General features: G+C 37.1%; 1 protein-coding gene across 5 annotated transcripts in view; it reads left to right on the top strand.

Annotated features, from left to right (window-relative positions):
- The window catches only part of cfap221 (cilia and flagella associated protein 221), a 29237-nt gene extending 20216 nt beyond the window's left edge, over positions 1-9021 (top strand). For 4 of the 5 annotated variants that reach the window (XM_059033881.1, XM_034044261.3, XM_034044260.3 and 1 more), the window contains 11 exons: positions 863-956; positions 1133-1266; positions 1640-1720; positions 2057-2164; positions 3157-3321; positions 3868-4026; positions 5429-5529; positions 6291-6386; positions 6814-6927; positions 7695-7760; positions 8589-9020. In XM_059033881.1, coding sequence (XP_058889864.1) covers positions 863-956; positions 1133-1266; positions 1640-1720; positions 2057-2164; positions 3157-3321; positions 3868-4026; positions 5429-5529; positions 6291-6386; positions 6814-6927; positions 7695-7760; positions 8589-8721 — 1251 coding nt within the window. In that variant the 3' untranslated portion in view covers positions 8722-9020. Of the gene's footprint in view, positions 1-862; positions 957-1132; positions 1267-1639; positions 1721-2056; positions 2165-3156; positions 3322-3867; positions 4027-5428; positions 5530-6290; positions 6387-6813; positions 6928-7694; positions 7761-8588 lie in introns of all 5 variants that reach the window. The other variant, XM_059033882.1, reaches the window with a different exon arrangement.
- The last annotated feature ends 5426 nt before the right edge of the window (positions 9022-14447 follow it).

Here is a 14447-nt window from a genome sequence, read left to right as displayed (position 1 = left end):
AATCAAATGATCACATAAGCTAATCACTTTATAAAGCACATGCAAGCTATGTCAGTGGTTACAGGGATGTAAAAAAGGCACACTTTCACTGTTTAGAAGCATCACTCTTTGCATCCCAAAAAGTTGATCCGTCTTTGAACTATACAATACATGTTTACAAACGATCTGAGGAATTATCACCTACTGGAGACATTTATTAGTGTTGGCATCATTGTGCCAAACAGTTGTCTTTATATTTTGAGAGGTGCAGTTATATTTAGAAAAAAGACAAAGAACCATAAGCATGTCTAAGCCAAACTGTGAAAGCCATCTTGCTTCAGTTATGATGACTAAAGATAGGGTTATTATGTACTGTAAGCAGTCAGCCTGCACATTAAAAAGAGTTGGCATTGCTAAATATAGGAATAAAGCCTAATGATCCATGCTCTATGACTTAATAGCACATATTAAAGAACATCTCCTGAGTTATTATCCTGCCAGAGGGCAATTTTGGATTAATCGGCAGAAAGGAGGACTCTGGTAAACATTAACATCGTTTCCAATAAAAATGTATGACTAAGTGCATCCTACATTTATCAGTAGACACATGTTTAAGAAAATAGGTTTTGTTCTGACCAGAGCATCTGCTTACCGACTGAGCATACAACTTCCTTAAATAAAATGATACATAAAATGAAATGCTGTATAAAAAATAAATATTAATAATAAAGCCTGTATATTTTATAAAGGTTTGTTGCATGTACAGTAAGTGCCATATAAACTTTGTAAGTTTTGAGTACCCAGTATTTAACTCTGTAAATAATTTTAATTAATATACATTTCAGTCTTTTTGAATACTGTCACAGTATGTTCAATTTCCTAGATCTTGATACGTTGTCGGATGAACAACAGACTGCTTTCGTTAAACGATCTAGTTCAAAGTATTAAAAGACAGACCAGTAAAACACCAGGAGCAGGTAAGCAACCAACAAATTATCCAATTAGTAAACTCTAAGAATAATGATTGTGGTACAGACTCGGAAAAAAAAATATTTTCTAATGTGTTGATTCTTATTAACATTTAGAATGTTATTTTAAAAAAGATATAAATAAAATACAGACGTCTAACAAAAACTGTATTTGCATTCATCAGAGGACAGCTTTTCCAGTACGGACTTTCCAGCTGTTGGTGTCGAAGATAAGCCATTCCTTATGAAACTGTCATTGGAAAACTTGCTTCCTTTCTCCTTTCCCATCTACACACCTCCCAACCAGACTGATGAACTTGTAAGTAATCTTGTAAATTCCAATTCTCATTAGTTGTATGCCATAGCGTTAACCACCTGCAAGAAAATTACAGCATTTGTCTTTTCTTTGAGTATGTTCTGTATGATCTTCTTCAAGGGTACCAAGGACCATTTGTTTTTTATCTTGTACAATATCTTTAAGTTCCATGATATGTGTTGATCCAGTGTGGACTTTGAGATAAACATGTCCAACATCTGTTGGTCAATATAGTTTGGCAGGACAAGGAAAAGGGTTGTCTAGAAGGATAATGTTAAACTAACAAATATATATTTTGTAGTGGTTAGCTTAGGGGTTAACTTGTATTTAAAAATATCTAAAATGTTTCTTAATAAGAGCATTCTTCTAATTATAGGCTCCTCATGCCCTGGGACCTGTACCTGTCAAACCAACTGAACTAACATTTAAACCAGTAGTCCCATTCTACAACTTAAAGGTTTGTGATTGTCTTTCCATCATTTTTAAATCCTTAAACCTAAAAAGCTCTTTTGTTGCTGTTATTATTATTATTATTATTATTATTATTATTATTATTATTATTATTATTAATAATAATAATAATAATAATAATAATAATAATAATAATAATAATAATAATAATAATAATAATAATACAATGTATTAATGAATTGCATTGTGGTTCCATTTTAATGATTAAAACAGCTGTTGAAAATCTATAGCCAAGTTAACTTTTATTGGTTTTCTCAGCTAACTAAATCTGAATGAGATGTGTGTGTTCTCTTGTACATTTTTACATTTTATTAAATCCTAGGTTCCCCAGCACTTCAAACTGATGGGATATCAAACAGAATCAGCCCTTGATGCATCAACGAGTTATGTTCCCCAAACACTGTCTCGACCGCTTAGGTCAGGTGCTGAGGTAAACCAAGCTAGCTGTTTCACTTCAAATCAAAAAGCTGTACGTCACTGGAGATCTGAAAACATTTGTTTAGTGTGATTTTTATCTCTATTGACCAGATGTCCTCAATGAAAATACGCACTAACCTGTATTAATACATATGCTGCCATTTAAATGTGTTAAGTTCTTTATGAAAGGGTTGGCTTTTCATTTGAAAGATGATGTTGTTTGTAACACTTGTACCTTTTCTTATCATACAGCCCCTGGTGTTGTAGCTTAATTATATTATGTAGCAAAAACTCAATGCAGTAAGAGTATACAATGCAGTAAAAAAAAAAAAAAAAAAGTCCATTCAGACAACACTTACATCTTCACATTAGAAGCCAAGGGAACATTTACAAATGATAAGTGACAGAAACAATCAGACAAGGGGCACATATGACAGACAAGAGGCCTTGTTGACATTCACAAGCATCCCAGAGCTTGGCCTATTCTTCTGCACAGACAGTATTTTACCAGTCACAGAAGCAAACATTCCACATTGTGTTTTGGAAAACCAAGTGTTTAGGTTATGCTACAATTACCCTTCTATCTCAACTGCATCAAAGTATGTGAACCCTGAAGTGCTGTTGAGTGTAAACAATCCTGCTGAAATGATGATGCATCCTACCCAAACAAATGCAGTAGGCAAGTAAAAGACAACCTACACAATTAACAAAAATATTTGGATATACTACTATCTGTATACTTTGGGTAAAAAAAAATAAAAGTAAAACGGTTGAGTTTAGATGCAGTTCCTAAATAAAAGGTTATTTGATACACACCAGAGATTTTTCATCCAATCTATGTGCTGATTTACTGTATACTCCAGCAATGTGTTTATTACCGACATCTTCAATAAAGTAAACAGCTTGTTGACCAAAATGTATGATGCTTATTGTGTTTTTATTAAGAGCACGTACCCTCTGTAAATCTTACAGAGAAATATTTACATGTTTGCTTTCTTTTTTTAGGATGAGCTGATCCCAGCAGCGACTTGGCCTTCTTCTGCAACCCAGTTAGTTGACCTAGAGGAGCAGCAGTTCCTGGAATGGGAGAAAAACACTTCTGCTGCTCTATCATTAACCCCACCTGAAGCTCTACTGAGACCCCCGGAGTGCCATCCTCTAAAGATATTCGTAAGTGAAAAAGAAATAGAAAGTGTTTTTTTTTTTCATTTAATCTTTAACACAATAACAACTGGCACTAAATAAAGCCATTGCTGGTTATATTTGGGGGAGATGTTTTTGGATCTCTTGATATACTATTGGTTGCCTTTGTTTGTGGAAATGTTGATGACAGGCTAAAAAAGGCACAAAAAAGGGTTTGGTTTACCATCATTTGTTGTACATAACACACACCCCTTATATAAAGAATACCTCTTGTAGACTACATTTGTAAACTGATGATTGCCCAACTTGTTGTATATAACATACAAAAACCTCTCTTAAAAGAGTGTTCATTATTCTCTAAATGTATGGTAATTATGGCTTTCTGTAAATTGGGTATTTTGTTTTTGGGACTGAATACAAGCTTGTAAAAGTCTTAAAATATATTAGAGACAGCATTGTACACAATAATATACAAAGCGATTCTGACTGTCAATGAGAAATATATATTTTTTTAGGTTGAAACTTATTTAATAATCATGACAACCTGTTCTATTTTTTTTTTTTTTTTTTCAGAATCCTGCTCCAGGTCTTTATACATTTAAGCAGCCCCTCTCCTACTTAGAGACTGACCTTGAATTTCACCTGTGCCCAGTCCCAAGATACACTGTCATCAAGGATGCTGCAGCAAGGGCTAATGTTCCCAACACACAGAAGAAATTTCTTGATCGAGAGGTAAATATTTAAACCACTTTTATTTGAGTCAAACGTGTGCTGGTAATCATAGGAGGCTGTGTGGTCCAGTGGTTAAAGAAAAGGGCTTGTAACCAGAAGGTCCCCAGTTCAAATCCCACCTCAGCCACTGACTCATTGTGTGACCCTGAGCAAGTCACTTAACCTCCTTGTGCTCCGTCTTTCAGGTGAGACGTAGTTGTAAGTGACTGCAGCTGATGCATAGTTCACACACCCTAGTCTCTGTAAGTTGCCTTGGATAAAGGCGTCTGCTAAATAAAATAATCTAATTTACGCATTATTATCCAAAGCGCTGCCACTGCCAGCTAGGTGATTGACCACAACAATAGTTAATCATCCTGAAACCAATCAAAATGTTATACAAATCTAAATAATTACACTGTTTATATTATTCAGGACCTTTCTGCACCAAGGCTATGAAAAAGATATAACAGATATAATTTAGTGTAATCTTTAGTGTATCTCTGTCTTAGATCTGCTACCGTTTAGATCAGTTGAATAGACACCATTGTGTATGAAAGCCCTGTTAGCTTTAGAGGGCCTCTGCCTTGCATTATAGCCATTCCTCTAAAAAAAAACATGGAGTACACAAATTGCATAAAAGCAATTTTTCAACAGTTCACTGGGATATACAGAAAACACTGCTTGTGCTTGGGAAGCTATTTAAACAGCTTATACAAACACCTTTACTTCCATTTACATAAATATTAAATATTGTTTAATATTCCTACTGAAAGTTTAATGCATGGAATAAAAGCTTCTGTGCGTGTACAGTATTTAAATATCACATACCAAAGAAAATGATACAAACTAAATTAGTATTTATTTATTAAAACATATGATATACACATAAGACACTCATTTTTTTGTTTGTTTTTTTCTAATTATTTTTTATAACAGTTTCAGCACATACATACAAACAAAACACCCAGATGAAAGGCATTTCTATTGGTTTATACAAGAAAAGACACAGAAGCACTGATACAGCTTATACCTTAAAGCGTAACCTGAAGATTTATAACAGCAGTTTTACAATAGAGCATCGAATTCACTCAGTTCTGAATCACACATCCCTTAATACACTCTTCCTGTAATGTGGTTATCAGTCCTGCCTTACTACTGAGCTGAGACGAACAAGCTCATTGTACGAACGGTATTTAAGTCTACGTTGAAGGGCCTCCAGTCCATTAATTCATATTTATATGAAATGTTCTGAATGACTCTTTTTTTGTGATTAGCTGTACAGGAACAGAATGCATGACATCACTTCATTAAGTTAACAGTAGATTAGGGTTTTGACATTTGATTCATATACTGTTAAAATATAAGTATAGCACTGATACAGTACTCAAGGAATCTGACTAAGTGATTCTTGTTAAACCAGGAGGTGATTTGCAGTGTAATGGCATGGAAGAAGTTTCCGTCTGCGTCTCTTGCTGCTTTGTCCCTCACTGCAACCTTGACCAGCTCATGGACACCTCGAGGGTAAGCATGCTGGAATTCAGTCTTCACTGAATGGCCCTTTGGTGATTGATCGTGTTTAATTGTGGAAACTTTCAGTGAGCCAGTTACCCAGTACAAATGCATGTACTTTGATTACACTTCTGGTAGTCAGCCACACATCAGGCTTTGTTGTGTTTCACCGTAGTTTGATAAATGTGACGTTCTGCACATAACATACTGTAAGCATTTCTGTCTGCTGTGTTAACTGAATGAAGGTAAGTACTGAAGACAGATAATCAATTAAAATGGAAGCATCGCTAATTATTATACTTGTTCTTTTCAAAGCTAACACTTTTCAAGTTCAGGCTTGTGATTATACGATTAAGAAGTCACTGTCGAAACAAAGGCCATTTTGAAACAACCTTTAACAAAGATTCAGTTATACTGAAGAAATCATTTTTTAAAAAAGCAACCCTTTTAAAAATTATGAATACAAGATTTTATTTTTTCTCTGGGTAGATATGTATATATTTTTTTACATAAATGCATACAAATAATAATCTAGATATCATAATATATAGCAGGACAATATACACAAATTCCAATGCAACCTATACATTACTCAACCCAAGAGCTGTATTTTGTTTAAAATGTCATCAAAACCCTTTTATTTCATTACCGCCTTTTAGTTGATGTCCATCATTTCACTATGTTATGACTATGTAGTAAACACATATGATTCTCTCCAGTTGATAATGATTTATTGGGACAAGGTGTTGATTATTATTTTTTGTATACTTTAGATCAGACCCTTTTGGCACAGATTTGCTTCCTACTGCAGTCCCTCCCACACTGGATGGCTTACCAGAAGAGATCAAAGAAGATATATTGGAGGCCATGTAAGCAAATTGCCTAAATAAAAAACAATATGGATGTGTAATATTTAACAGAGCATGTGTGTGTTTTGTTTATTTGTGTTGTTTTACACCGTCTGTAAATTCCAGATCTTTTTTGTTTGTTTGTTTGTTTTTCTAAAATGCATTAGAAAAGTTTGATTCAATGCCGTCCATAAGTACAAAACACTCAATGAATGCTAAATTTTGAAATGAAGATACTCTAGTATTATTGAATTAATGTAGTTTATTTTAGTATTTCTAAATGTTGATTGAATATTACCATAGGACAGGAATAATGCAGGTGCTGATTTCTTTTTTAACCCACCCCCAAGTGAACTGTTTGCTTGTTATTTTATAGCTATCGTGTGATGTTGTTAGCCACTGTGGACTTGGTTCACTTGGTTGTTCTCTTGTTCTTCATGTGTGGCAGGCATGAGAGTGAAGGGGTTTCTCTCACACCTGAGATGCTGAAGGCTGAGTTTCCAATGATTGAAAGCCTACCAACAACAGAACAACTTAAAGCTAGATCAGCAAAAGATGAGAGGTAATTTGCTTCGAAAGCTTCAATGTTTTCCACAGATTCAGACTTGATGCTCAAACAGTAACAATATAAAGAGATAGAAACGTTGAAACTGGCTTTATTAACACTGTAAACTTAATACAAATATAATACAAAAAAACATGTTCTTTCTTATTTTTATTGATATCTAGTTAATAATAATTGAATTCCCTTAAGCAAGGACCTTAGATACAAATGATAATATTATGGTTACCAGGATGTTAAAATACATAGTGAAGAATGAGGTACATTGGTGGAAGAGTACAGCACAGCTTATTGTTGTACTTCTCTTTTCAACACATAATTATACTCGCCATAGACAGATGGCTTTGTTTTCTAGTCTCCTTCCCTAACTACAGTCTTTGCCTGGTTACAATAACAAAAAATGAATGGGGAAAACCATCAGTGAGAAAGGAGTAGTCCTTGATATATCTGTTTAAAACCTGAATGCTGAGCCAGAAGGTGGGCCAGGGATGGAAATGACACTCGTATTCCTTAGGAGTTTGAGTCATTCAGAGTTTTACTGTGATCTTAATTAGCCAATCCTCATGCTTAACCATGATGAGCCTAATTAATCTCACAGTAAAACCTGGAATTGCTCAACCAGCTATACAAGTAGGGTCTTCTTTCCTCCCTGTAGAGTCTACAATATATTTACCAGAAATATGCAAAGATCAACTGACAAAGATTTATAAAACAAAATGCGACGTTCTTGCTGTTTTTTAATAAACCTTTTTTTTTTTTTTTTTCAGCAGTACATGTCTACAAAGCAAAACTCCCTTACAGACGACAGTATATGCCAATGGACCTATATCCAGGTTGTCATAATAAATACATGTACTGTATAAGTGTATTTGTAGAACTGACTAAACATTTACGTTTGTATTGTACAGCAAATCATGCAGTATAAGCAGTGATGCAGATTTCTAGTAGGGACCGGGTTGGTTATTGTGGATTGATCTTTCAATAAGTTTGCGTTTATCATTACACCCTTATCACAATTATTTATGTTCCTATGTTTAGTTTATGAATTCAGTTTATGATATCAGTTATTAATAATATTTACAGTACTTTTTAAAACAACAACACTTAAAAAACATCCAAGGATTTTACCTACACTTTTGGACTTGATTTCTTTCAGTGCCATCAAACCAATTATGAATTATATGAATTTTCAAAAGTGTAAAAAGGGGAAGTTTGTATTACAATACTCTATGATTGTCAGCAGTCCATAATTCCTCAAATTCCCAAAACAATCCCACATGTCTACATGATAAAGTTCACATATTTGGTTTTGAATCCTTTGTCTCTGGAACATCAGCAGTGTTCGCAATAAGCAGCAAGGTGTGCAGCTCAAAGCTGATCCAGTATTGAGAAGCAAGGCACGTGCTTCCCACAGTGTTCTTCTCATCGTGAAAATGTGCTCCAACACTTTAAATTCCTGTTTTCTCAATGCAATCATTAAAGTGCTGTTTTCAAATTAAGGAATTGTGTAATTCAAGTTTAACACTCTCTTATTTTAAGACAAAGTGTGCAAAGCAATGTTCGCCCAGGCAACACTCTGATCAATAAGATAACTACAATTTAAACTCACATTTTGAGTTCTTCTTGTTGTTGTATTTCATTGTATGCATTTTGTTTTACAGAGATGTAAGAGAACAACAACTGGAGCAATATCTACAATCCCAGAACAATAAACTTGGAGCAAAAGTTCAAACTCGGCTGAATCAACTGAAGATGGTGGCCAGGCCTGGTGGTAAAGATGTAATACACGACTGATGTCTTACTGCAATACTGACTAAAGGTTGTTTAATGCTAATATCACTTTTTCTTAATGTACATGCCTTTTTGTAGCAGATTATAAAATATTACATTCAAAAGTATTGAGGAAAATGTAATTGATTAATTGGGTGTTTAATTGAGTGTTTGTATTAGCTGTCATATTTAAATAGGCATTTGTTTACATTACTGTTGTAATAAATGTTTTTGATTAAACTAATTCAGCACCAGTTTTTATACAATATCTATAGAGATGTAATACATACTGTATATTCTCTTGCATCATTGCTGAATAAAAAGGATTATTCTAAAAAAAAACTTTGCCCATATATTGTAGTCTGTTTTCTATAGTTTGAGCCCCATCTAGCTGTTGATCATAATAAGAATTGAAAAAAAAAACTAAAGCTTTACTGCTTACAGTAGCTCTCATGAATGTTTGATGTGAATTATAGCAGCATGTATATTTGTATTATTACTGTGACTGTCGATAACACCATATATTATAACATACTAAACTACAACTAGATTCTTCTGAGCTGAACAGTTATAATTGAAACCTACAAACCTTTTTCATTGTAGTGCCTCCATGCTACACAGGTTTATTTTAAAGCCCAATATCAATGACATAATTATGATTTTGATCACAAGTCCATCTCCTTGTCTCCAAAGTACAAAAGTACACTGTTTTATATATCAGTACTTCAAACTGGGGCGTGTGGTTGAATGTACACTGAATCTCCTGCTGGAGCATGTTTCAGGTGCCAGCTCAAAGATACAACACACTTCGTAAATCAAGTAAATAAAAGTTTGTTTTTTTTTGTTTGTTTTTTTACCTGGGTTCAATTCAGTATCTATTCAGTCAAAACCCTCCATCATAGGGAGGCACAGGAAAATGATGGGTGCATTAAGGCGATACATTTTATTGACATAACCTCTTTGTTGTTCAATGTGACAAATAATAAGTACCAATTTTAAAGTGCCTTTTTGTGAGAAATTAATATTCATGTTCTGGTAGAAGTGCATCTAAATTAGTGCAGAGCTTCATAATACTTCTCAGGCACAAGATAGAAGAGCAGGTGTCATTTAGATGGATAGTCATCTTGGGGGAGGAATCTGCCCAGACTTTATTAATTAACTTAAAATTACATTTACATTTACAGTTTCTTTCATATTCTGACAAACTGAACATACACCGTTGGTTTCGTTTTCTAGTTAAACATACATTTATGTATGAATGTGTAGTCATTTGCTTTCCACTTCAAAGATTAATCTGGCCTTTTATCTAGTGGGTAAAACATGTTTCTGAATGGTGCGCAGGACCTACAGGTTTGTTATTAAGAAAACAGCAGCTTCATTGCTTAACTAAACCTGGTCAATGAACAACCAGTGCATTATCAACGAAACAATGACACTTTATAATGACTAATATTTCATCTACTCAGACAAACGTGATAAAGACAATCAGGGTCAATTGCAATATACCAAATTTAGTCCACAGTACTGATGTGATTAAGTGAGTTAGACTAACTGTACCACTGCTAATCCCAATTGCAGTGTATCCAAGGTGGATTAGATCACTGGGATCATCAATTAAACAAGACCAAGTTTAGTACTGATTGCAGCTTACCAAACAAGATCCACTTTAAGTGGACCAAGCTAGTCCTATAACATTAGAGACTACGCTAATCTGACTTGCTCTGATTTGTCCCCTTTTTCATAATATTTGCTTGCAAATCTGTTTAATGTGATTTATACACATGAAATTAACAATATGCTGCCATTGCAAGTAATCAATATTTGTATAAGGTATGTGACAGAGATCAAATGATTCTTGCTGTTAGATATCCCTCCCGACCTGCGAGGGCAGTGTGTAAAGGGAACAGAATACCCTGGACTAAATGGCACAACAGTTTATTCCCAGGGTTAGGTGGAAGTCGGCCATCTAGAAAAGGGGCGGAGTTACGGTTCCCCGGACAGGAAACGGCGTGATGGAGGGTATAAATAGGGGACGTAGTGAAATTGATCTGTTCCTTTGTAAATGGTTAGAACAACCTAGAAGGAGAACCCTGCGATACGAGAATGTGAGTGTTGTGCTTGTTTTGTTTGTCTAGTAAAAACTGTTTGTTTGTTATTTAGACTACTAACACGATCCGGAGCTGTAGCCGAAGGCCAGCGTCAAACCTGGACACCAGCACTTTCCTTGTTTCACGGAGAACTGTCGTTTGCACCACAAGCACCAATTCACTCACTGTAGTACCTGTGTATGTGTTTTGTGTTACGTGTGGGTCTAAAAAGAGCAGGACTTTTGGTTGAGGGTCAAACCCGGGGATTACAATCAATAAACACCCTTGCACCTGGATATCGCTGTCTGTCTGTTTGTTCTGCACTGCTGTATTACCTTCACCTGCACACACTTTCCCACTTTGCCACAGGTATTAATATAAAGTATATAAACTATTCAAATAATGATTTTATATTGAGTACTCATGTACTTGACCCTACATTTTTCCAAATTCCTATCATCTCCACTATCATGTCAAAAGCTTTGTGAATTTGTAATATTGTCTAAATTGCATACAGTACTGCAGTATTTATTTGTGTTATACCTGGAAACTCCCGTTAACTTACTTAGGGACATCCCTGTGTAACGTGTTGGAATTTTTCATGAAATACGGTACTCTTTCTACTGTTTACTTCCACGAGGGGGCAGCATAAGGACAGTTTATTTCTTTAACCAAATCAGTGAGTTAGGAACCTAGCACAGCAGCAAACATGGATCATCTTTGCCAAATCATAATGCAGCTGTGTACTGGCTGAAGTTTACAATATAAATTCATGTTCAGAACATTTTGCCTTGCAAAGTACTGTCCAGCTATGACAAGGTTCTGTTTCTACAATTGCTAATCTACTGAACCTGTTCCTTAAAGAGAAAATAGCTTCAAATTGGATTGCCTTAGTTTTTTACTGCCTGCTTCACTCTTCATTACAGACATTCTAACGTATACACACAGGCTAAATGCGGTTGTGAGTTCACCTTTTGCTCTTAATACGGTTTGTATACACACACAGTTCGGATACAATGGGCAGCGACAACCGCACTAGTTAATCCTTTTCAGAGCAAGTATCGAGTGCGGTTATTAATTCAGTTCGGTTAGTTAATGCGCACTAACGCACTATTTTGTTGTAAGAAAAAAATTATATTTTTGGTTTTGTAACTTAAATAAAACAATATGGGACAGTTCGTATCCCCAAAAGCCACAGTGCGAACGCAACTCGTTTTTTTCACGATACCGACATTAAATGACAAAGACGCATATACAACTCCTTAGACATGCGTACATTTGTAATCCAGTCATTTGGAAACCACTCAAGTCGTTCCCACAAGCCTTCTGGTCGGTAGGTCGGCAAATGTTTAGATCTACCGTCACGGTACTGCAGATCGTCGTCACTGTATTTAGCAGTGCAGAAAAAGCAAAACTGCATCTCCACTGGTTTTGCAGAAAAGATCATAGCTGTGCTTGAGGAGCTCTCGATCGATTACGTACAGTACTTTCTTCCAAAAGCATAAAAAAACACAGCCTCACCTAACCCTGGTTCTCTGAAAGAGAAGACGACCACCAAAACATTACATGTGGGATATGCCTGCCTATTGGTAGGTATTCACTGTCTATACCAGAGCTGCTGATAGGCTGCTTCCTGGATGACATCCTCGGTCCCGACTACCGAGAGGTTAAAACCGTCATTCCACAGAAGCCATTTCTCTTTTTGCATTGAACCCGTGAGGGCGACCGATGCGACTTTGCAGTTGGTGGTCGTCTTCTCTTTCAGAGAACCTGGGTTACAGTAAGTAACCTAACGTTCCCTTTCAATTCGAAGACAACAACCAAAACATTACATGTAGGAAATGTATACCAGTGCCGTCGCAAGAGACAAGGAACGGCAGCCTAGGATGGACGCGTCAGAACCACCTAAACAATGTTAGCGGTGCGAGCATGTGACCTCAAGGACCCTGTGCCTAATGAAGGCAGTGAAGGGTCTACCACATTAAGGCAGTTGAACCAGGAGAAAGTATGTGGTGTGGCCCAGCTAGCCGCATTACAGATATTGGACAGCGAGGCCCCTCTGAAGAGGGCCCAAGATGTAGCCAACCCTCTGGTAGAATGCGTGGCTACCCTCCCAGGTGGAGGCAAGCCAGCACTGTCATATGTAGTCGAGACTGTGTCCACAATCCAGTGCGACAGTCGCTGCTTTGAGAGGGACTGTCCTAGGGTCCGTAATCTGTGACAGAGAACTCGTAAACGCTTCCCTGAAAGGTGAAGCGGAGGTACTTCCTGTGCTCTGGACGAATGGAAACGTGAAAATACGTGTCCCGTAAGTCCACGGTGGTGAACCAGTCACCCGGCCGGACTGACTGGAGAATGTGACAGCATCTGGAACCTCCTTTCTTTCAGGAAGCCGTTGAGGAAGCCGCCATCCTTCTTGGGCACCAGAAAATACCTAGAGTAAAACCCCTCTCCATGGGAGGTGGGGTCTATGAGAAGAATGGCTCGCTTGCACAGCAAGGCAGCCACTTCCTTCTGAAGTGCCAAGACCTGGAGAGGGTGTGTCACGAAGGTCTTCGTGACTCCTCAAAAGGGAGGAAGTCCCAAGCGGAACTGAAGTGCATAACCGTTGTGCACGGTGACGAGCACCCAGCTGTCTGAGGTGCAAGCGCGCCAGTATTGCAGCTGTTGAGAGGAAAACTGATTGGTCTGAGGTTGCAAGCCTTCAGGGCCCTTGCTGGGGCTGCTGAGGTTGGGGCGGAGCACTCTGAGGTGGCTGCCTAGGGCGACGGCCCTGGAACTGCCTCCTAGAACGCTGTTGCGTGGGCGTGCCATGTCCTGCGTTCCTTTTACCCTGTGGGAGAGCCCTGTTGCCCGCCACCGCTGTGGTCTGTAGGTGTTGCCTCAGGTCACCCAGCAGAGCCGTGGGTACTGGAACCGTCCTGGTAATAGTGTGTGCCTGGGGAGATTGCCATCCGCTCGACCTACCCTGCGCCAGAAGGGGCAGCAGTGTGGAGTAGTGGTTAGGGCTTTGGACTCTTGACCGGAGGGTTGTGGGTTCAGTCCCAGGTGGGGGACACTGCTGCTGTACCCTTGAGCAAGGTACTTTACCTAGATTGCTCCAGTAAAAAAAAAAAAAAAAAAACTGTATAAATGGGTAATTGTATGTAAAAATAATGTGATATCTTGTAACAAGTGTAAGTCGCCCTGGATAAGGGCGTCTGCTAAGAAATAAATAATAATAATAATAATAATAATAATAATAATAATAATAATAATAATAATAATAATAATAATAATAATAAGTGAATCTAATTGCAATTTCTCAAATACTGTGAAAAAACCAGGTTCAGGAGCTGCTCTTCAGTTCTAGTTGCCAGCCACAAACACACACACACACACACACACACACACACACACACACACACACACACACACACACACACAGGCAATACAATGTAGTGCACTAGATGGTGCTGGGGCTTACTAATATTCTATACGTCTAGAATGCAAAAGCAGTTGAACTCCCAGTCAAAGCACCTTAACAAACCTAGAATAATACAAAACAACAACATAGCATTTCAGTAATTGTAATACAAAGCAGTCAGATTGATTCCCTTTGTGAGTGAATGCACCTGTTGATATACTTTACATCAAATAAATATGTGTTTTCTCGCATTCAAA

Source organism: Acipenser ruthenus, chromosome 11, assembly GCF_902713425.1.
Source record: "Acipenser ruthenus chromosome 11, fAciRut3.2 maternal haplotype, whole genome shotgun sequence".
Lineage (NCBI taxonomy): Eukaryota > Metazoa > Chordata > Actinopteri > Acipenseriformes > Acipenseridae > Acipenser > Acipenser ruthenus.
Note: the sequence above shows the minus strand (reverse complement) of the source record. Positions and strands in the feature narration are given on the sequence as shown.